The sequence below is a fragment of the Drosophila takahashii genome, chromosome X, assembly GCF_030179915.1.
Source record: "Drosophila takahashii strain IR98-3 E-12201 chromosome X, DtakHiC1v2, whole genome shotgun sequence".
NCBI classification, from domain to species: domain Eukaryota; kingdom Metazoa; phylum Arthropoda; class Insecta; order Diptera; family Drosophilidae; genus Drosophila; species Drosophila takahashii.
In genome coordinates this window covers 12,549,699-12,574,080 of record NC_091683.1, presented here as the reverse complement: position 1 = coordinate 12,574,080, position 24,382 = coordinate 12,549,699, and the positions used below count along the sequence as shown (strand labels likewise).

At 41.4% G+C, this 24,382-nt stretch overlaps 1 protein-coding gene across 4 annotated transcripts in view; it reads right to left on the bottom strand.

Moving 5' to 3' along the window:
* The window catches only part of eag (ether a go-go), a 37,034-nt gene that overhangs the window by 11,615 nt on the left and 1,037 nt on the right, over nucleotides 1-24,382 (bottom strand). The window contains exons 2-6 of one of the 4 annotated variants that reach the window (XM_044393887.2): nucleotides 9,565-9,691; nucleotides 4,251-4,363; nucleotides 1,617-1,748; nucleotides 719-831; nucleotides 518-661 (exon numbers count right to left, since the gene is read on the bottom strand). In XM_044393887.2, the coding sequence (XP_044249822.1) occupies nucleotides 518-661; nucleotides 719-831; nucleotides 1,617-1,748; nucleotides 4,251-4,363; nucleotides 9,565-9,691 (629 nt within the window). Of the gene's footprint in view, nucleotides 1-517; nucleotides 662-718; nucleotides 853-1,616; nucleotides 1,749-4,250; nucleotides 4,364-9,564; nucleotides 9,692-24,382 lie in introns of all 4 variants that reach the window. The other 3 variants (XM_070219011.1, XM_044393894.2, XM_044393896.2) reach the window with 3 other exon arrangements.

Sequence of the window (24,382 nt, the reverse complement as noted above, 5' to 3'; positions counted from 1 at the left end):
AGACGACATCGGCTTATGAAAAGGCATCGCAAGCGGCTTTGTGGCAATCTGAATGTGGATGTGAATGTGGATGTGGGGGCGGCAGGTGGTATCGCAGTCTCCCCTTGATAATCCCATTCCTGGAAAACCCTACCGAACCAAGTCATAAAACATTTCGCAATCGTTGTGAGACAGGATGTTTTGCGGGTGAACTGGTGAGCATCTGGAGCAGCACGAATGGGCTTATCAATGAAAATACCCTAAAATGTTACTTTAATAACAGGAATATGAATATAAATTGGGACAGAGCCCCGAGAATACTAAATGAAAAACATCAAAATGATGAATAATAATGAGAGTATATGGATAAGAATTGCTCAAATAATTTAAACAGGTTGGAAAACTGATTGACTGACTTTAAAGGATATTTATCAATCATTTACAAAGCTGTCTAAAAGTATGCAGTAAGAAAAAGATCCCAAAAATAATGTTGCATACTTTTAGACACTTTTGTAGGTGGTTTCAAAATCTCACTCACCATGATGGCTGTATAAAATGTTAAACACAATATCACCCAGTCCCAAATTGCTTTAAATGCACAATAATGCAGGAGTATGTGTGGCGGCGTTTTGGGGGCTTCCTGTCGGTACTGTGGCATAATATCCGCGCTCAGCGACATCATCTGATAGGAGGGGTTTGAGTTTGGGTAATATATTATATATATTATATCGGAACTCACATGCGCCAGGTTGGACTGCTTCGTGGGATCCTTCAGCGTGGGCAGATGGGCGCTGAACTGGCGACTTCGGGTCACCGATCGTGCCAATTTGGCGAACTTCGAGAGACCTAAAACTGGCAAAAATAGATTAACCGCTACGAGGTGGGAACACGCACACGAACACCGATGAAACAGTGCATCGAAACGATATGTGGTATACAGTACAGTACAGCATACAGTGTATAGTACACGGTATACATCGAATATAAAGAGGATAATAAACACACAAAGGAGTCACAGATATGAGTGGCATTTAGTATACATAATCAAAGTGTTGGCACATCGAATTGGGTTTGGTTTGATTTTCGTTTGTTTGTTTTGGGGTTTCGTTTTGTTGGTTTTCAATTTGTTCAAGCGTATTTACAGGTGGGTGTGATTGTGGGTGCAAGTGTGATAAGTGTGTGTAGACATGGAAAGAGAGAGCAGATAAGTAGAGTAGTAGAGTAGTAGAGAGGAAAGAGACGGAGACATACGAGGGTGCATAAAGAGTGCGTGGAACACACGGTTGCTTCAACTTATTTTACAAAATTGTATCTTAAGAGAAAAATAAAATCATAAAATCAACTATAATTTTAAAAATAAAATATCATTTATTGTCTTTAAAAAACTTTATCAAATTCTAAATATATTATCATCACTCCAATATTTATTTAAAGTGTTAACAATTAGATTTAAGTAAATTTCCAAATCTTATTGAGCATAAATTCAACTGAAAAATATTTCTTTATATGCCTGTAACCAATACATTTAAATTTTTAAATTATTAAAAATTGTTTCAGCAAAAACAGGAAATTCTTTGTGAGCAACCGTGGTCCTTTGGTAATTAGCAACAAAAATCAGGAGCTGACAGGTGACTTACCTCCCTTGGTGTCCTCGCTGTCGATGGGCTGCTTGAGGGCCGTGATGTCCCGGAAGGTCAGCAGGAAGAGCACCACCAGGTCGCGTTCGTTGCGGATGGGGGCGACCTGTAGCAGCAGCCATAGCGGGGTTTCTGCGGGAAGCGCGCCGGAATTAATAACAATTATAGGTAAGTGCGGCCCCAAGGTGAAAGGGGGGACGCCAGTTCAGTTCGGTCGTATGGATAGATAATCCCATTCCCATTCCCATTTCCTTTCCCCTTTCCGTTCGCAAACCATTCGCATTCGAGTCACGACCAGATTCAGACAGAGAAGGAAACAGCGGGGCACAGACATCTCATTGGATTGCAATTATTGATATGGAACGCTGGATAATGGATGCCGGTCTCTGAATGCTCGATGCCCCATGCTCTATCTGCATCCAGACAATGGCCGGCATGTAAATACAGTGCGCCCCCAGTGTGTGCAACAGCTGTTCACTTTTTGTCTGTCTGGATGAATAATTCAGGGAGTACACCGATTGTCAAAGCAATCGATGGGTTAAAGTCACACATTAAATGGTTAATAAAGTATTGATTCCAAGAAAAAGTGTTCCTTATTAAGATTCTAGGAATATTACAAGACTATATTGTTTTACTGGGCTTGTAAGAACAAGATATTGAATAATGGATAATACCTGCCTTCAAAAATAATTTAAAATATTATGAAAACGTAACCAAAGCCAGCAATTTGGTTTCAATTGTCTAGAACTCTTTTAATTTTACATTTTTAGATGAGAAAGTATTTCCTATGTAAATTCTAGGAATAATAAATCACTATATTGTTTAACTGGGCTAATAAGAATGAGATAATGGATAATACCTGCCAACAAAAATAGCATAAAATATTATAAAAACAGAACCAAAGCCAGTTTTAATTGTCTGGAACTCTTTTGTTTTCCACACACGTACTCCTAACGACCGTAATTCCCGTAATTGCCGTTCAATTTTGCACGGGACAAGGACTTCTTCCCTCTCCTATTTCCGTTCCGTCCCGATTGTGTATTCAAATATGCGATGGTATTTGCTTTTGATGGCATAATTATTCACTAATTGCGAGCACAATTTGCTACTTCCGCTTCCGGTGAATGTTTATGTGCGGTCGTTGTTTCAGCCTCTCTACCTATTTCCATTTCCATTCCGATTTGTATTTCTATGCCCGGATTGATGGCCAGAACTGAGCAGATTAATTGGCTCTGGTTGGAGTATGTGGAGGCTCCTCCGCTCCATTTGATATATCCAATTGCCAGGGGACACCTGCCAGTGCTTCGATTTGCCACAGATTCAGCTATTGTTTCTTTCTCCTTGGCCCCAATCCCAATCCCAAGCAAATATTTTGCCGGCCAATCGCAATTGCAATCTCATTTGTGCGCCAGATGTTGCACTTTCTCATATTGCAATTGATTTATGCCTATTTAATGCACCACCCCCATTCCACCCCCTTCATCCCTTTGATTTCTGACCGCACATGCAACAGGATGCGGATGTGGATGCGGGTATATTGCTGCGGGCAGCCTGCCAAGACATGAATTGAGTTTCCCGCTCGGGAAATTGGCTTGGCCGCGCGGAAAAACGCCCCCCGAAGCGAAGCGAAAGCCAGTAATTTTCAAATATACCTTGGGTTTGTGCCTTGCCAAACTGCGAGAGGGCGCAGCCACACTGCAAATCTGAAATTTAATACTCGGAGGCGTTAATTCATGAGCTCGACACCCGCAGATCTCTGGCAATACTCGCTGGGTAGCTGGGGAGCCGGGAAACTGGTAAGCTAAAGCTATAGGGCCACTCGATTCCACTTGATTTGGCCGGGATTGGATGGATGTGGCATTACTACAGGTGTCTGCGTGGCCAGCTGCCAGCCTGATTGATGGGCCTCACTCAAAAGTGCCGGCGGGCTGCCATCGCAGCCCCAATTTGTTGGCACTACGGGGTGGCAGGTGTGGGTTTTGAGCAAAAAGGCAAGGAAAATGGTGAATGGAGGGGGTGGTGTTGTGCACACTCGCAAATAGAATTCAAGGGGTTAAGGGGGCGCACAGCTTGGGAATGAATTATGAAAGGTTCTCGGGTTCGGTTTCGGTTTCGGAGTCAGAAATTCACGAAATGAACATTTCACAATGGGCACAGCTCGAGCATAAAGCCAAATAGCCTACAGTGTCGGTTAAAGGATTTATTTGGCTTCCCGAATATTTAATAATTTAAATTTAGAGGATTTGGATTAATTACACTTTGATATTTATTTCATGGCTAGGATAAAAAAGTGCTGGTTTTGTGAAATCACATTTAAGTATTAAAATAGGTGTCTAAAAGTATGCAACAAAATATTTTTATTTAAAAAGTGATGGGAGTTCTTACAGGAAAACAATTATTCTTTGTTCATTGCATACTTTTAGGCCCTAATTTTAATACTTTTTTCTAAGTAGTTGTCATTGAGGAATTGTAATTTTAAATATATTTTGTAATACTGTTACAGGGGACTAGGCAGTATGACTTTGATTTGGGTCTGCAATTTAGCTGGCCAGTGACCATTAGGCACAGGCGATTAGGCACATTATGGGGCGGGGAGGGGGTCGAAGGTCGTGGCAGTTAAAGGGGCATACTCACTGTTCTTCTTGTAGAGCAAAATTTCGAACTGATCCTGCTGCTGGTTCTCCAGCGTGTATTCCAGCCGTCCCACCGTCTCCTTGTCTGTCAGCTCGCCATACATGAAGCCGCATCTGCAGGATTTCCAAGGATGTGGAGAGACCAGGGAGTGCCAAAAAGACAGAAAGAGATGCGGAGAGCAGACGAGGTATTATTCTTGGTTAGCTTTACATCGGTTGCATGCCGCACACTCATATGAACAAACATACACACACACCGACACATGGACACATGGACGCCGAGGCAAACACATGCAGCGGAAAATGGGAAAACAGAAAGCGTTCCAATTCGAGGAAAACATGCCGAACAAAACAAGATTGATGCACCTGGGGCCCACCGGGTGCAAAAACGGCGAAGCTTCACTGCACACGGCAGAAAGTATTAAACAAATATCAATTTAATGCACCGCTGCTCAACCGAAGGGTTTCCACATTTCCCTCAGGGGCTCAGGTCAACATATCGCATATTATACATTATATTAGGTCAAGGAGCCCTAGAACTATCTGTAGAAAAAACTTTAGTAACATAGAAAATATTTGTATTATTTTAAAATTCAGTTAAACCCCCCTTCGGGTTAATCCTATGCAAACTACACTGCCCCCTCAACTTATTTACCATCTTTTTAGGTCGTAATATCATAACCTTAAATCGATTACATTTTCCCACAGTGTTGCCTGGATTATTGAAATCAAAAACTGAGCTCGGTAATTTGATATTCTCCACATGCGTGAAAAACTCTTGCCTCTTGCCTACGAAAAGTTGTAAAAACGATGAACCTGGGGGGCTTTCCTTATGCATACAGTTTGCTTACTTTTGTAAATGTATTGTTTTTCGTTCATTTCCCATTGAAAACTAAATAATTAATGATCGGGTTTCTGGGTTAAAGAGGGGGCTAAACTTTTGGTGCCTCTGCGTATTATATATATACACATATTTACTTGGAGAAGTCAGCTGGAATCGGGACAAGGAAAAAAAGAGGAACCACTTGCAGTGCCGCACAAAAAGTGTTGCATACTTTTGGGCCAGGCTCGATGACGTCAGCAGCGAGACGAAGGGAAACGAGAACAGAGCCGAAGGAAAAGTGGGTGAAGTAGCGGAGGAGGAGGAGAAGGAGGAGCAGTAGTTAATTTCTGTTGTTTTGCTTTATTCGTGCCCCGAACAAAAGTTCAACAAACTATGCTCCACCGAAACGGCGACGTCACGGGTCGCATTTGTGTGTGTGTGTTCACACACACACACACTGGGGCAAAAAACGAAATTGGGTTACAAAGCAAACAAAAAACAGGTCCTGGATTCGGGGATACGGCCAAAGATATAGATATGGATGCACAAAGTGTTTATGTGCTCATGGGTGGAGCACGGTAAAAGCCCTCGACAAGCACTCGAAATTCTATTATTTTCTAGGGAGGCGATTCTGAGGAAAAGCACTCAAAGAAAATCCCCAAGTAAATTCAGCATATATTGGATAAATATGCTATAGCTATAGGGATTTCAATCTAAATCTATTTGATTATAAGAGTAAAATATTTTTAAAAATAAAGGTAAGTAAAGGTTGCGGCTCTTTTCCTTTAAGTTTAAACATATGCCTTAATAACTAGGGGAGTGTAGGGTAAGGTGACGAACGATTCGTTTTTTGAATGTAACTTTTGTAAAAATCAATATTTTTTAAAAGTGTAAACGCAGAAAGTTGCTTACATCTACTGAGCATATCCCTGTAAAATTCGAAATTCCAATGCAGCTAAATCCCACAGCGTTTGGCGTGAACCCTACTTTTTTTGCACTTTTAAAAGTTGTAGGGTAATGTGACGAACGATTTGTTCTTTAATGTAACTTCTCCAAAAATCAATATTTTTTAAAAGTGTAAAAGCAGAAAGTTGCTTACATTTACTGAGCATATTTCTAAAAAAATTTGGATTCGAAATTTCAACGTAGCCAAATCCCACAGCGTTTGGTGTAAACCATCCTTTTTACAAACAAAAAAATACATTTTTTTATATATTATTTACGGAAAGGGTTTTTTCGATACGGAAAAGAAAAAAGTAATAAGATAATACCCAAACTTACAAAAAAAAAAAATTGTCAAAGTGCAAATTTTTTTTTAAATTAAATTAAACTGACGTCACTATTAAAAACAACAATAAAACTGCAGCAGTAAATGTTATCTGGTATTATTATATTTTTTTTACAAATAATCAACGATAACAGTTAAAATTCTTGAATAAAAAAAGTTCGTCACAATACCCTACAAAAAGTTCGTCACGATACCCTACAAGGTAGACTTGGAGCAAAAACGGTGTCACTCTCAAACGGCGCAAAAGAAAAAAACGCGAGGTACCAAAAACTGTTGATAAAGATCTCATGTATACGTGCATATATTTGCCTGATTTTATTTTCCACTCATCTTTGCTCTGGCACTGCTGAAACACAAGTAAATTGAATGGGTTTGCTAGTTTGCGCACCACATTTTTAGCGAAAATTACCTCACGAACAAATTACGGGACTTCTTATTAATATTACTGTAAATACATTGTCGACACGATAAGGGGAGACGACTACATTTATTTGGAATTTTTGTCGTGACGTCATATATGAGATTCGACGAGTTCGTCACATTACCCTACTCGTCAAATTACCCTACACTCCCCTACTTCTTTTGGAAGCACTTTTTCAGCACTTTAGCTCTAACAGAGATGGTTCACCTAGTCGTATACGTAATTTTATGGTCTTTTGTAATAAAAATATCTCAATTTTAAATTCACTACTTAAAGAAATCCCGTTACTAATCTAATTTCAAAGCAAAGAAAATTGGATTCTCAGCATATTTTAAAGGAATGATTTTGTAAGGATCCTCTTAAAAGAATTTGTACTGTTTGGGGAACTTGGGAGATACGAAAAACCATTTGCGTTGCACCAAAAGAAATTGCATTGGAGCAAATGTCGAGTGAAAATCAAACGTTTCTTTGGCTTTTTTGCATTTCCTCTTTCATTTTTCTTCCTTTTTTTTAGCTGGTCAATGTTTTCTTGTTGCCTTTGGCCGTCATTCTTCTTGTTTCTTTCTTTTTATTTTTTTTTCGTTATTTTTTTTTTGGTTCACACGCGACCAGAAAAACAGAAACAAACAAAGGAGAGGAGGACGGCAACAAAAGTGGGTCGCAGCAACAACAAAGCGGATGTTTGAGCGGTGGAGAGAAAGGGACGGACGGAGGGGGCCCTCAGAGAGGGAGAGAGAGAGAGAGAGAAGGCACACATAGAGGAGCGAAGAGGATGGCATATCGCTAGCTAAACGGCAGATTGGCATTAAAAACTTGTACTTTTTTCCACCTGGGGAATTTGGCCGCTGATGCTGCAGGTGAGTTGCCGAACCGTATCCCTATTCCTTTTAGGGCTGCTTTTTTGGCCTGCAAATTACAAGCAATTCTCGGGAGAATCATTGGATACGCTGGCCTCTGGGCCGCCGCTTGTTGATTTATGAGGCTGGGTTCGGGGCAGAAAGAGATAGATTAAGAGTGAGAGTGATGTGAGTGGGACAGAAGCAGAGGGGGCGAGTCCAAAAGAATAAAAAAAAAGGTGAGGGACCGAGTTCACGACCATCGAAGGTCCTAGCCAAATTAAGGCAAACAAATGCAGTTAACGCTTGTGCAGATGCTATCGCTCTCTCTCTCTCTTTTCTGCTCTACCCATCCCTTTCACTCAGCCATCACATCAATTCACCAAAGGTTTGCATAGAAAATTTGTTTGGCCAGGACCACCGGCAGCAATTTGCAACAGTGTAACGGGAAATGGAAACGCAAAACGGTTGGCACAAAAGAAAAACTGGTTAGGGGAAAAATAGGCCAATTTTTAAGTTTTTTATGAAGGCTAGAGTCACAATTTTTTTTCGAAAAATTTAAAATTTGTATATTTGAATGCCAATTGGTACGAAATTTGTTCACGAGCTCAAAAAGGTATGACATTTCATATTCTGACCGTTTTTTCTAATTGTACGCCAAAAACATTGATATTTTTGTTCAAAAAAACACGATTATGATTTTTGCCAAAAAACACGATTAGGATTTTTTATTAAAAATATAGATTATATCTGCGTGTTTTGTTTCCCTAGATTGGCCGAAAAAAGGCCCCAAAGTAGAAAGAATAACTGATTTGAACAACTGAGGTCCCTAGCTTTCTGGCTGATTTTCATAAATAAATTGTTTGGCTTATTTTTGCAATTTTTATAAAGGGAGCCAGAGTTTTTGTTTTTACGATCGCATCCCTAGCACATTTTCCCTTTATGCGCTGCATACTTTGTGGCATTTTCCTTTCATTACGCAAGATTGAAAAGTGGAAAAGCCTTCCTGTCCATTTGCATTAGGTTCGCTGAGCAGCAAAGTGCATTAAGTTCGACAATGGTTTTTAAATGGCCGGCAAAAAAAAAAGGAAAAACTACGCAAATTAATTGAAAAAACTACAAGCAGAGCAAAAAAGCAAAAAAGCTGGAACAATAAATGAACTTCACATTCAATGGCCGGTGTAAGCAGCTGCGGATAAGCCGTTAAGCAGATAAACACGGTGGAAAACCCAGTAGGCGGAGGGAGCGGGGGAGGGGGAAGGGGTTTTTCCGGGGCTGGTCAGGTGCGTAAAACAAGCTGTTAATGGTTTGGTGCGACAGGAGGGGAGGGGAGGAGACGGGCCAGAAATCTCCTGCAATCTCGGGCAATCCTCTTAGCTGTCAAGGCTCCCAGAGGGAAATGTCCAAAGTCTCCGCCCTGTCCGTCTGTCTGCCTCCTCCCCCCTCCCATCACCCACTTTCCCCCTGCATTTCCACCTGTGCAGCTTACAGTTTGAGCAGCACTGTTTTAAAGCTAATATTTGCCTAAGAAATGAGCATGCAACTTTAACGTGGTTAAAAGTCAAACTTAAGAAAGTGAAAGTGATGATGGAAAACACAGAGATAAGTGCTAAGAAGGCTGTAGAAAATGGGGCGTAATAAGCCCATTTAATAAGATCCCTGGGCTGTAAAAACTTAAAAATAAATAACAAAATATTCGATATAATAAAAGTAAAAATATATACGAGTATTGACCACAACATCGAGGGTAATAAATCAACATCTTGCCGGCCTTATCGGCAAGTGAGGCCACGACATCAAGGACACCAATAAATATATATGCAATATAGTTAATAATCGCTGGGGATTAACAATTAAAGCGGCAATTATAACGCAGAGAACACCGACAGAACAACAGCGAGAAGAGAGCGAAAGTAGTTGGAGTGAGAAAAAATCGGCAATACGTACACATACCTGCACGACTTCTGCATGACCTCGGCCCGGTTGTAGCCGCTGATCTTGCAGAAGGACTCATTGCAGTAGACGATCGGGAAATCGACGATTTGTGCGTTGGCCAAAAGAAACGAGCTGTCCGCTGGAAAATACGAAAGAAAGTTCGCAAGTTAGTATATTAATTTTTAAAATATATTACAAAATATATAAAACCTATTCAAAAAATCCCCACTCTTTAGAAACCAAAGCTTCGCAATAAAGAGATTATAATTTATTATATTTAATTTATAAACTAATATAACCCTTAGAAACCCATCCTAAGAAATCACCACTCTTTACAATTTTATTTACGCTTAAAAGGACACTTTCTCAGTTACCTTTCACATTTCACAATTTCCCCGGAAAATAGCCAACGACAAATTTGTCGCTGTCAGTCAGCCGGCAAGTCAGTCTATTGGGCTTTTGGCGTGGAGGTTTATCAAAATATTTGAGCGTAATTGGAACATTTCAAATGTTGTCATTCATAATCAAAATCGTTTTATTGACTGCCAGCCACCCACCCACTCACTTTGGGGGCATTAGTCTAGTCGGTTGTCAGAGGTGGAAGAGATGAGTACATATTTGCTTGTAGCTCAGTGTACCAACATTGGTTATCCACTGGTTATGGGAACTACTAAAATTCAGAAAATTTCAAAATAAAGAGAAAATCCTTCTTATTTCAACAGAAGACTCTCAGTCTCAAATAAAGCTTTCAATATTAAATCAAAATCGTTGTGCTGACTTATTTTCTATAAGCTTTGGTAACTTTTGCATATTTTTATTGGACCGAAATCAAGTACCTAGTGATATACCCAGATGATTACCATCACTTTCGTTCGGCAGGTCGACTAATGGCGGTTGTTATTGCTGAATTTGTTGCAGGCAGTGCGAGTACGAGTTCGAGTACCAGTTCGAATACGAATACGAATTCGGGTCCTCAGGTATGTAAGCAGGTAACATGTGTAAACCACGCGCTGGCATCGCATGGCAGGGACATAGACACGGACATGGATACGCAGACATACGGACAGGGCGACATACGGACAACAATACGGACAGAGACACGGACACGGACATGGCATCGTACGGGAGCCGGGTAACGAGTGACTGGCATCGACCTGCAGGGGAATCCCATTTCCCCACCGCCCTTTACTTTGCCATTACGTCTGACTGGCTGTTTTACTATTTATTTGCTGTTTGCCATTCGGCTTGTTTTCTCATGTCTTTTTTCCACATACATTCGAATTACTTTCGGCTGATTTTATTAGTGGCGATTGAGGTGCTCCCTGCTGGGGGTTCCCCAAAAGTCAGGTTCCACGAACCAGTTCATTGGGAAAATATTTTGGGATTAGATTTTAATAAATGCAAGCAATAAAGAAATAAATCCTTAAAAGTAACAAATCTTAAATAAAATAATTAATGTAATAATCTAGGGATAAAATCCTTACATGTTTTAAAAGTTTCATTAAGAAGTTAATTTATAATTTTATGTATTATATAAAATATTTGTAAATTTCCCCAAGAAAAAAATTAATTTTATGAAAAATGTTTTCTATATTTAGAAAATTAATAATAATAAATACTGGTGAACTAAAATTGATTAAGTCCGGAAATAACCCGCAACAGATTCGTTTCACCTGGTCCACACACCTGAAGGAAACGGAGAAGGGCGCGAGTGGAAATCAGTTGCTGTTACTTTTTATTGACATTATGGTGGAAAATCGAGGGGTGAGTGGGTTATGGGGAAATGGTAATGGTAATGCCGGTGGGGTGGCGCCTCTCAGCTGGCAAATGCAAATGTGGCAGGCACGCCATTCCTGGCTGAAGTTGCATGTCGCAGGTGCCAGACGACGGGAGCAGGGAAAAGGGGGAAGTCCAAGGGGAAAATCGGTTGGAAAAGCGGGAGAATGGAGAAAAGCACACTAACCCACATTGACATGGACATGGCCAAGCCAATGAATATGTATAAAAATATTCGCATGCGATGGCTCGATGGCTGCTGCTGCTGCTGCTTCTGCTGTTGCCGTTGGAAAATGGGAAATGCATATTTATGTGATACACACACACACATGGAGCACTTTTTACGACTGCAACAAGGACATCATCAACAAGAACAACAACTACGTTTGCTACTTTGTAGTGTCAACAGTTGCCGTGACTGAAGCAAAAACAAAAAAAAAAAAGTGGGGAAAAAAAGAAAATACTGGAGGAGGTGGGCGGTGCCATATAGGTGGGGGCGTGGTCACAACGGCTATCTCGTTACGCTCTGCATTTGACTGTTGGTAGTTGGGAAATGGAAAATGGAAAATGGAAAAATGGTGGCACAGGACCAACCTCAACGTTTAAAAGCCTGCTTTTGGCTGGACCCGTCGGACTCTCGCAGCTGAAATTGGCCAAAACTCCCTAAGTTAATTACCCAAAAATGTTTAAATTGTGTCCGGGAGTAAAGACCACAATTTATAACTTTTCGTTTTGGTCAAAAAAAGGCTCTAAGGCTCTGGCAAAATATTACGTATACGATAGGAGAGCACATGCACATACACATATATATTTATTATGATTAAAAACAACAAATTATAACTTTTAGGGGCGGCAAGAATATTATTACCCATACGACACGTTATCCAGGTCAATGTGAAAACAAGCACTCTGCAGCTTAAATATTCTTATATCCAACTAAAATGGCTTAAATGCATAGATAGTAATTTTGTTCTAACGAAAAAAGTAATCTAAATATTGCCTTTCTTTAGTTATAAATTTCTTTAAAGCTTTAACCATTTATATATTTTGTAAACATGTAAAGAATATTCTCTTTATGTGCTTTAAAATTGATTTAAAATTATTAATAATAAAATAATTAATTATCTTGAAGTCAGATAAAGCTGAAGACTTAATTTCAAAATTATTTCCAAGCCAACTAAGGTCCACTCTACTGGACATATGGTCTATATGGTCTAGGTCCTCCGCGGATGGGCTTAATCCTAGCTGGCGAGCAGTCCTTCTCCTTGCGAGGCATAAACCTCGCGGTTGCCTTTGTGTGCGTGCCTGATTTTGCCATTATGTCAGCGTCACAACATTTTTTACCCGGACAGTTGGGTTGGGTTGGGTGGTTAGGGTGGTGCTTTAGGGTGGCGCCATGTGTGGGTGCACGGCTGTTGCTGCGACACTTAATGGCATTCAAAGCTGGCGCACAAAGTTTTGCAATTTGCCTTGGCCATTTCTGTCCGGCAGCGATTCCCTTTTAAGCCGCGGATTGCAGCCATCTCGGCCCGGTTTTGCACGGTTCTTGGCCCACCGCACCGCATTGCATCCCTTAACCCGATTGGAGCGGGAAAGCGGAAAAGCGGAAAAGCGGGGGAGCCGGAGAAAAGCCGATTGGGAGCAAGGTTTTCCCGGAACAATTTCCCCGCAATGAGATCACAATGAATGTGTAATCCATGTCCTTCTAGGATGCGATGCTGCGATGCCAGCTCAACAGATGTCACTGAATAAATCGGCATCTGAAGACTTTTTAACTTTGATTTGTAATCGGTTTTCTTAGAATTTACTAAGAGATTTAATAATCCCACCAATTCTGTAAAATATTTACAAAACTACCGTATATACTGCAAAAACAACACCATCACCGAATGCCAAAACTAATAAAGCACTCAAGACGTCAAATCAAATAATAATATCGTAAGGAAATGAATATTTCATTGCTGATTGACAGAAACATCTCCTGGCCCAGCGTTTTTCCACGCCGTCCTGTGATTGCCCAATTATTTATGAGCTCGATCAAGGATGATGTATTATAAATGTCAACATCAACCGCCGACGGTTGTCCAAAAAAGGAGGGAAAAGGCGAAAAAAGCGAGGAGCCGGCTGACTTACGATTTAATTAATGATTTTTTGATTTTTATTTGAAAGCCAAACAAAGGCGAAAGGCAGGCGAAAAAGGCGCAAACAAAAGGCCGATAAATGTATCGAAAAGTGGGAGGGGTGGTTGCCAGATATCGTGTTTGGAGAACTCCGGGTGTTCAAATGTTCCAGTGTTACAATGTTACAATATTCGGGATTGGGATTAGCTTTTGGGGGCTGACAACTCAACCTGAAATGTCAACAAGCCGGGGCGGAGAAACAAAGGAATTTGGATTGGGATTCCCGTTCCGGATTGGGGTCCATTTCCCGGCAGGCGGTCCGTGTTCCTCGATGATTGATGAGGCGGCCACCGCCACCCACTTTTCACTCTCACTTTCCACCCCCCCTCCCCTAAACCAATTAGCCGTGCAGCATTTACAGTTGTAAGTTGGCCCAAAACGAGAGGAGAATAAAAATAGAAAAACGCGGGGGGCAGCCTTGTCGTTGATTGATTTGGATTTGTGCGGTCGACCGCAGTCCGAAAAAGAGTCCTCCTAAGTGGATTTGTTAGTGGAGAGGCCTTGGACGGGGGACCTCCAAGGGATATAACAAAACTAGTCCATTAACTAAATACACCCCGAACAAACACACTCACGCTCGCACACATGCAAATGTGGTTGCAATTTCGCAAAACTTTCATTTCCGCTTGGCCACCGCACAGTGGGGTAAAAGCGGGGTTTTATGGCTCCATTCGAATGGATTTTATAATAGTATTTAATAACAATATTTGTAGCAGTATAAAAAGAATATATATCAACAATGAATGGTTTTAAACTTCATAATATACCGAAAAATGCAAAGAAAAAAACTTTTTTAGAAATATGTTTTTAATTGTAGAATTTTAATATGTTAAGAAATCATTTTTCTTTCCCCTTCCAATTTCCCGATATTTTTTAACCATAGTTACACCCACTAGTTCCACTGTGCGGGCCACTTTCTCCTCGGTGGCTGTTGGTTTTCCCCGTCCTTCCCCGCGTCCATATTACCCCATATATACCCCGTAATTTCCTTACCCCGATCTTCATGTCTCTGGCCAGTTTTGTCATTATTTTTTTGTGGTTTCGGCATTTGCCAACCTCCTTGTGGCTGTCGGTGTTTTTCTGCTGCCGCTTCTGTTGTTGCTTTTGCTTTCCCTGTTTTCTATTGTTTGGAACTTGTCACCGACACATAGACCATATAGCACACACTCACACTCACACACTAACGAAATCATTTGTTTGGTTGGTTTTTATGACATTAGTGTGAATGGTGAACGTTATACGGTTCAGGCGGCGGCACATCGGTCCTTGCAATTATCCTTTATGCACACGTCGGCCCCCTTTTAAGACCCCCCTTTTAGCCTGCATTTACCACCCCCTTTGGAGCTGCGATTAGGCCACAGATTGCCAGCTGGCCAGGCCGTTTTGTCCTCCATTTTGCAGATCCTTTAACTCCTTTGGCACTTTCTCTGCTTTCTCCTCGCCTTTCGCCCCCTTTTCACCAGTCGAGTGCATAAATTTTATTGTCCGAAAAGTAAAAAAGGCTCGGCCTCCGTTGGAATTGCGATTTAATTACATTAGCGACAGCTGGAGAGTGCACAAAAGGGGGTGGGTGAAGGTGGGTGGGCGAAAGTGAAAGTGAGAGAGTTTGGGGTGGAACACGACAAAACCACGTTGATTAGGCCAGCCTGTTACCGCTACGACTCCTTGGGGCATGCTTGAAAGGAATTGCAACCAAGTTCCCTAAACCCTTCTCTTTCCTTTTTTTTTTTCGTCGCATAATGGCATTTATAATAAACCCCACGCCCTCCGTCCCTCTCGCACTTTCTCGCTCTGTCTCTGTCTTTATGCGCGCCATTTGGCGTTTGTTATTAAATTTGCATAATTAAGTGAGAAGCTGCGAAGAAGCCGAAGAAGCCAACTAGAGATATGAAATGCCAGAAGTCAGCTTCTGCCGAGTCCAAAATTAATTGAATTTGTTAAGAAACTACAAAAAAAATAGAAAAAAAGAAATGAAAACGAGAAAAAATGACCATTAAAAGGAGGGTCCAAAAAAATACAAAGATAAACTCATTTCACCGAGGAGCCATTTTTACTTGCATAAGTTTTAGCTTAGTGAAGCTGGAAAGTTGGAGCTGAAAACTTTGATAAGGCGAATATTTGATTATAAATATAAAGTTAACATTTTAATCGAAATTTTAAACTAAAAATCAAACAATCTGATTTAAAGAAAGAAAGAAAGAAATTCAAGTAGACCAAGAATGTCTCTTTTTCTGAATTCTACCATATGCTCGACTCCAATTTCATTTTACATTTTTTCCTTTTCATTTCCATTCCCCAATCCACCCGTCGCCCCAGCCCTCAACTTTGTTTGATTACTTTTCATGTTCTGTGACTGCTTGGTGGACATTTGACTTCAAGGTCAACAGAGTGTTCGTGCACACCCATACCATCTAGGCCCACCCCCTTTTCTTCCTCCTCACCGCCTTTCCGCTAGATATTCCAGCAAACTGACTGTTCATTTAATTTTGCCCGCGGGGCCTGTGGTTCTGCGATTCTCCGCAGTCCTTCCAATATTTTCTAGTTTAAATGCTCTCCAGCATTTCGGAGACTTTCGCCAACAAACAAAACGTACGTGTCCACACTGGGCAAAAAGAAATCCGTCCACTCTTTCCTGATAACATTTTAAATTAATTATTTAATGTTTAAAGTAAATTATAAAAAAAATATTTTATATATATATATATTTTATATTATATATTTATGAGTTACGTAGACTGATTTATTATTTGATATATTAATATATATCAATCTTGAATTTAAAGGCGAATTTGCCTTAAAACTTATTTGTAGATAATTTATATTTATGAGATATGTAGATAGCTGATTTGAAAGCCAATTAAGCTTATAACATATTTATATCCCTGTTAAATTATCCCAAGATAATTAAAATTTATTAGGTATGTAGTTTGATATTATAAATAATATCAATCTTGAATTCAAAGTCGAATTTATCTTAGAATATATTTTTTAATTGTCCCTATTAACGCCGTGTTTTATCGGTAACTATAAATAATGGTTTAGATATTGATGTCTTGCCAGCTTTCTCGCAATCATAGTTTATTTTGATATTGAATTAACTACCGATTGCTTGCCAAATTCTGGGGACTTTCTTTCTAGTGCGAGTGTGTGTGTGTGCAAGTGTTAGTGGGTTGACCAACTCTCGCACACCAGCAAAGGGCAAACACACACACAGACAGCCGCAGAGCTGTTGGCGCCATCGGTTTGCCACGCTTCGCTTCGCCTCGCATTTGCTGATGCCACATTAAAGTTTTTGGCCCCGTCAACGTCGTCGCCATCGTCATTTCCTTCTCTCTCTCTCTCTCGCTGTCTCCCTCTCTCTCTGTGCGAGTGTGTGTGTGTGGGGGGATGCCTTGGCTGATAAATAAAAAAAGCAAAAAAAAAGAGAGTGGCGAAAAAGTTGATTGCGTAAACTTTCAACTCGGTCCAAACCAGCAACAAAGTGGCCGGGAAAAGCAGCCAACTTTTCCCCACTTTCGAAGTGCAAGAGCGAGTTTTAGTTTCACACACTTACAACTACACACACACACATCTGTATTCCCAGGACACGTATGAGTGTGTGTGGTGTGAGTGTGTTTGCCATCCTTTGCCTCCATTTTGCATTTTGGCCGCAACTTTTGCGCTGCGTTGCGTGTTGCGAGTGGCCCCAAAAAGCATGCTACACTTTTTGTGCCAAGCAAATTAGCCACGCACTCACACACACACATAAGCGCACAGGATGGGCAGAAAGAGAGGGCGATATGTTTGCGGAAAGGAAGAGAAAAGGCCACTTGGCACGCGATTTTTGGTGAATTTTCGGTAGCCACCTCAAGCACTTAATGCTGAAGCATCGCCTTATCTACATTTTGATTAATATCCCTTGATCAAAGTTAGTTAGTAATAGTTATTCATGGCATATTGTTTTTACAAGGGTCATGAAAACTAACTATAACATAAATTACAGTTTTTTTTGCATACAAAATAAATAAATAAATCTTGTGCTTTCCTTGGCTTTTTAATAATTTTTCACAGCGGTAAATCAGTATAAAGCATTTTTCCCTTTGTTCCTAATAAAGAATGGTAAAAGGGTAAAAATTTTATCCTCTTTGTTTTAGATAAAAAGTAATAAAAATATAAATCTTTGCAATATAAATCGCATTGGGTGGTAAACATACATTCATAGCAATAACTCTTTGATTTTTGTAGGTTTTAAAAAACACAATTAGTTTCCCCATCATGTCAATATTAATATTTTCGCACAAAGCTGAATCAGTGCAATATAACGCACAGCAGTCCTTTAAAAAAAATAATAAAGAAATGGAAAAATGCTGTTAGAGAAAGAAAATTCTTTGCCATGAAAATCCCTTTGCATGGTATACATTTCACTTTATATTTTTTATATTTTGACAGTACGGAATCCCTTGCAAATACGAAACTCACAACGGGGTTCATTTTGAGCTGGATGGTTGAGTTTTCAGCACAAAACGAAAAGAGGCATAAACAATTTGAAAAATTCTCTTCCAAGCGAATTCAAATCAACTGAAAATCTTCCAAAAATTTATAAATAAGCAATCTTAATTAATAAAACTGCAAGCCAACTGAGCAAAATCGACATTATATTTACAGAAACAAGGAAAATCGCTTATGAATCCACAGGAAATGTCCTCCCATTTCAGTCGATCTGACAGGGATAAGGCTGCGTCTCAGTTTTGATATGGTATATGGTATATATAGGGGCCCACCTGCCAGGCACTTCGCACTGACAGCGGATGGGGGGCAACAACTTAATCCAATTTGACTGGCCGGAGGTGAAACTTGGAAACTTGGACCTGCCTAGTGGCCCCCATCCACTCGACCCGACCATCCGCTGTGGTCATTCTTAAATGGCCTTTTACTTAATGCTAAGTGTCGTTTGACTGCTGTGCCGCCCCCTCCTCTCCACTCGTGACCCAAAACTCACGCGCTGTTGTCTAATTAAAGCGATTTGGCTTTGGTCACATGTCGATAATAATGGCTGAATAACTGTGGGGGATATCCCGCTGAATAATGATGGATTCGTGGCAGAAACAGGGGTGGGATTATAAACGCAGGCCTCATAAATTACGCAAAACTCGTAGTCGCCGCAATCAAAGGGCAAAAAGGCGTGGGAGCAAGGAATAATGGGCCAGTGGGCGGAAAACGTCTGGGGCGGTGCTCAATCAATTGTCGCCACCTGGCCAGTGGATTGTGGCCCCGATGGTCAGCTTTTGGCCATGGCATTGAGGGCCATGATTTCCATGGAATTTCTGGCAAAGGTCAAAGCGGCGCGAAGCTCTCGAGCGAATGAAAATGTTAACTAACGGAAGGAAGTTGGGGGAACAACTCGAAAGGAATAAGTAATAAATTATTACCCGTAGAAAACTAAATTTTATTCCTGAATAATATAATTTTAAATAAATTAGCATTGGATAAATACTAGAAAAAATAGCAGAAAATACTAGATAAATAATTTAAGCTACTTTTTGGAAACAAAATGTAAAAAACATCCTTCATTCTCATTGCGAAAATTCCTTCGGTGATAAATGTAGTTCTAGTTTGGCAGGGGGGCGTTGATTGGTGGCTCAATTGTTATGATTACACCTTGGCGTAGCGCCGCGACAACGTGGCGTATGATTAATGTGCTGCAAATATTTCACCCGTGGCACTGAATCCATGCTTTGTTTGATTCCATGCCGCAAAAAAAAACGGCACAATGGCCAAATGACACGAAATCTTTGCACTCGACTCACTCGCCAGCCAAAGAAAAAGTGTTTATTTAAATTTCTCCGCTCTCTCTTTGTTGGCTTTGATTTACTGTTGCGTGCAAAAGTCCGAGTTCGAGTCTGGGTCCGAAATCCACGGAGCAGGAGCAACCTTTTGGCCAGGTCAGTGCGGATTATTATTGCTATTGCCGTTTGGTTTTCGGTTTTCTGTTTTTTGCCCATCAACGGCTCTTCAGCGGCTCAGCACTTCCTTCCTTTGCATTTTTTTGTGAATGCTTTGACCTTCTCGGCCAGCAAGCCAAGGAGTGGGGTCTTTAAAGCCGGGTAATGGGGTGCAGTCGCGCATTTCCGGCCGCCCGAAAAGGAAAAAGCCGAAAAACGGGTCAAAGACGCGGCCCCAGCAACAGCAATGAAAATGAAAATGAAAATAACAACGGCAATAACAACAAACGACAAACAACGCGAAAAGTTAAGTGTCGCAAACTGGAAACGCAAGCAAAGCAGGGCAAACGAAGGCAGGGCAAAGCAAAGAAAAGGTAACAAATGGGTGAGAGAGCTCGCCCCGAATGAAAATCAATAAATGTAATGACCGCCCCCTTTTGCACCGCCTCCCAGGCGGCAAAAACGTTAATTTACACGAACCAGCGACAATAACAAAAACCGAGGCGAAGCCCAGGAACACAGACGGCAAAAAAAGGAATACGAAGCACAAAAAAACAAACAAACAAACAGCGAAAGCGAACGACGAAATGAAAAATGAAAATCAATAATAAACAAACACACTGACATCGGAGAAGGAAGTGCAGATGGCGCCCGAACAGGGACGCAGGGTTGCAGGGAGATGGCGCCCGAGCAGGGACGCAGCGACGTGCGACAGCAGACAATGATTGTACATAATTGCAATTGTTCACCGATTGGCCTGCGTGGGGCGTTTCCCAATGCGGCTTGTTGCATGACACAGAGAGGCAACTCCGCTTGCACACAAATTAGTGAACGTGTTTGTCCTTTCCATCTCTTTCCCGCACTATCTCTATCTCTCTCTCTCTCTCTCTTTCGCTGTGCGTCGTTATGTCACTGTGTGCGTAGGTGCGATTATGCTGATTTTGTATGACAGTTGCCCTGGGCATCCTTTTGCGTCACTGGCTCTGAATTTCCACACAAAAACGGGCTTATCTCAATTATCACCCGAGCATTATTAATCTGTTACATTCGCTGACATTTTCGATGAGGTTTTGACGGATTTCGGGGAGTTTTGTCATGGTTTTAGAGGAACATGCCCTTTATATTGCCTATGCAATCCAACTAATTTATGTTCCATTAGCTCCCATTTGAGTTCTGTTTTTTCTCGCATTTTTTCTCTGCACTGATTTATCGCTTATTCGGCTATCGTTTATCCATCGCGGGCCCAACGGCTCTGACCTGGGCAAACACAACCAGTGATGGATATCGCCAGGCACGTGTTTTCTTTTGTGGCCCACAAGGCGTATGCGTAATCAATTGTCAACAGGCAGGCAAAACATTCACGAGAACGGATGTTACACGGTGCAAAAATTGGAATATAAGTTTCGTAATCAATTTTATTTCAAATAGAAATGTTAAAATGTAAACTTCCTGCTGGAAATTTATCACTTTTTGTTTCTCCTCGACAAAAACATGTTTGAACATGATCCGATCAATAAGTATGACCAGATTTCTAAGTTTTTTTTTGGGGTGCACGAGAAGTATGTGGGGAGTAGTGAGACAGCCTTAAGGACGGGCTCTTCCCATGACTTTTGGCCACTGTTGATTTTGCTAATGTTGTTTGGCTTGCTGACGAAGATCAAACAGCCGCGCCAAGTGTCGAGCTGCGACCTCCTGGGGGGCAAAGGCCATGCCGAATGGGAGGGGCCGAACTCAGGGGCAGTCGTAGGGGAATGAGGGAGCAATGTGCACTCGAGATAAACGTGCGAGGCAAACCGCAAAAGTGACAAACCCAAAAAAGGCAAACAGAAAAAAAAAGGAAGAGCAAAAAAGAAAAAGAAAAACAAGGGCAAAGTTGTTTGTCTCTTTTTGCACACCTCCATCCCCATCCACATCCACTTTTTCATCCCGCAGATAAACCACTGAAAAATGCTTGCCATCGGACTAGTCGGGATTTTTGTGGATTTTGGTTTTGCCCCCCTCGAATGTGTGTGCCTTTCCTTTTTCCAGGCGGAGGAGGGGGGCTTTGCGTTCAATTTTAATGAGTTTATTGCCAAACAAGGACAAACACACGAATTTTTGCCTATTTGCAACTTGTGGACAAATCGAACAGGCCGCCAAAAGAGGTTGAAACGGATGGGGAAGGGGGTTGGAGCCCGGAAGCGTGAGGCATAAAGTCAACTAATTAAAAAATCTGCCTAAGCCAGTTGCTCTTTTTGGCAGTGTCTTTGGTCAGTTTATCGCCGACGAGGCTGAAAATTCGCAGCCCAAACAAACAGCACGAAATGGTGGGCCATCATCTCTCCCTTTACCATTTATCCTCCTTAAATTTTCCAACCCATTTCCTCGGCTTGATGGATTTCTTTTTGGGGGAAGGGAGCTTTGCTTGCTGTGAAATATTCTAATGAGGAAGAGTTTTAGCGCCAACGAATATATCACAAGGAATTTCTGTGAAATTAATCTGATATTCCTCTCATTTGAATCTTTATGCTTTAAAATATCACATTTAATTTGGCATATTCTTTTACCTTTAATTTCATTACTTTCTTAGCATTTTATTTACAATTTTAACATTTCGCTAAATGGGACAGATGGCGCCCGAGCAGGGACAATGGTTTTTTAAGCCATTTAATATTTATACCTATAATATTTTGTTCTCTGTAAAAAGTATATCATTTCGTGGACTCAAAATCGGGTTATTTAGGATAATAATTGGGACAGAGTCAAGGGCCGCGAAAGAAGGTTAAGTGTTCCAGACAGACGAATCGTGCAGACATTCAAATCAAGCCACGCAATTTCTGGGTCTTGCACTCCACTTTCCTTGGGTTATATCTGGAGGGCTATAACCCCCTTCACTTCAACTTCAATTTGCGCCCCCTTTTTTATTTGTGTTTGGCATGAAAATCACATTAGAATCTATTGCTTCACCTGCCGACCCATTTCCCTCAGCCATTTGGATTCCCGCCTTAATATGCCGCACTTACGAAGACCCCCTTTTCACCCCGCCCCTGTGTGCATTTCCTTTATGGCATTTCCAGTCTACGTATCTGTAGCTATATTCGCATTTGTATCTGTGTATCTGTATCTGTTTCTGTCCGTTTCAGGTCAGAATTCTCCTCTTCCTTCTCGGCGACCCAAAAGCTGTTTTACTTTACTCCTCACTTTTCCTGCCAACGAAACGAAATCCTTTTGCGAAAGGCTTTGCGTCTTCTCAGTAATCCGCTTTCGACATTTACCGGGTATGGAAAACTATGCCTAGGGGGGTGGGGGTGGGGTTGAAGGCGGAAAAGGCAAAAGGAGCGAAGCGAACTGTCAAGTCTCCGTTGGGGTGCCTAAATCTATTGATGGCTCCTTTACCGGGATTGGAATCGAAGCTGAAGTGGGAAGTATCCGTCGCCGTTCGTCAAATTGAAATCGAAAGAAGCCTCAATAATGTTTAAGCTTATTTTTCCTAATTGGGTCGATAGTCGAGCTTAAAATATGGCTATTATGGCTACAGAGAACAATAAGGGTATCTTCCTATAGAGTAAGTAAAGTAAATAGATTCTATCCTTAAGCATTTCTTTTTCTGCGGTCACACGTCTATCTGGCACTGGGCACACGTCGATTCTTCTATCAAAACACGTTCTGTAAAAATCAATGGGATATTTCTTATTTATTCCCTCTTCATGGGCGACTGCTGTCTCATTTGGCCAATGTCCTGCCATTTCGGACCCTTCATTCCGTCAGTGGGGCCACTTTGCAGGACTTCCTTTGGCGATGATTAACCACAGTTGTCCGGAATACTTTTCGGCCATTTCGAAATGCAGCCTGTGGTGCGTCAGTCGCATGGTCGCATTTACATGGCGATGGCAATGGCAATGGAGTGCATCAATTGTGCGTCCATTTATGTCACTCTGCCCCCCGGAATCCATTCCCTAATGAGCTCGACAGGAGGAGAGGAGGAAAGGGGGTTCTGTTAATTATCTCATGTTGTTTATGGCTGCATGTGTTGCCTTTGATGGCTGTTGTTGCTACTTCTGCTACTGCTACTTTGTTATTTGCCAAATGGCAAATGGGAGCTCAAGTTGCTGCGACAACTGTTTGTTTGGGGGGCCATTTAGGGATTTATGCTGTTGCTGCTGATGCTGATGCTGATGTGCAAGCGGTGCTTACCACCAGAAGCTATCCCCATTCGACTGCAGCTGAGGCCAGCTGGTTGATCCGATTGAAGTTGCAGTTCCCATTTCCATATTCCTCGCCCCACCCAACCTCAATTGGCCCGCCTTAATTGAAAGTGTTGCCATTGACCGCAGGCCAAAAATGGATTTCAATGCCGGGTCTCGAATTGCCAAGCACCTTCCGGACTTTCGCCCACTCCCCACCGCCCCCTGGAAATTTCTCTGTCCACTTTTCACAGTTGCACAGTGAAACAATTCAATTTCACTGAATCGGACATTTCTCGGTCACACGTGCGTGTGTGCCATTGCTCTCGAGTACGAGTACGAGTACGAGTGCTCTATTTATAGCTCATTTCCCCTGCCCCGTTTCCCTTTACCCATTTTCCATTTTCCCCTTCGCACACACTCACACACCCAGCATCCTGTTCACGTTGACAACTTAACGGAAAATTCATTTCACACTCTCGCACTTTTGCAGACCCAAAAGGTTGCCCCTTTGCCCACTGCCAACCGATAATTGTGTGGCATGCGTAAAATGCCGATTGCAGCCGGAGAATCGAGTATGCGACGCATCGAAATGTGGCGACTTCTGTTAAGGGTCCCGCTGAGAATATCTCGAGTGAGAGTTAACCAAGAGTTAACCAAGTGGATCTGGCATCAATAATGAATCTTAAAAACCCATTTAAAAACTTTATCCTCGTAAATGATTGAAATATTAAAAAAAAACATTTATTTCGTTGTAATTTTGTTAAATAAAGTCCTTCAGCTAAACGAG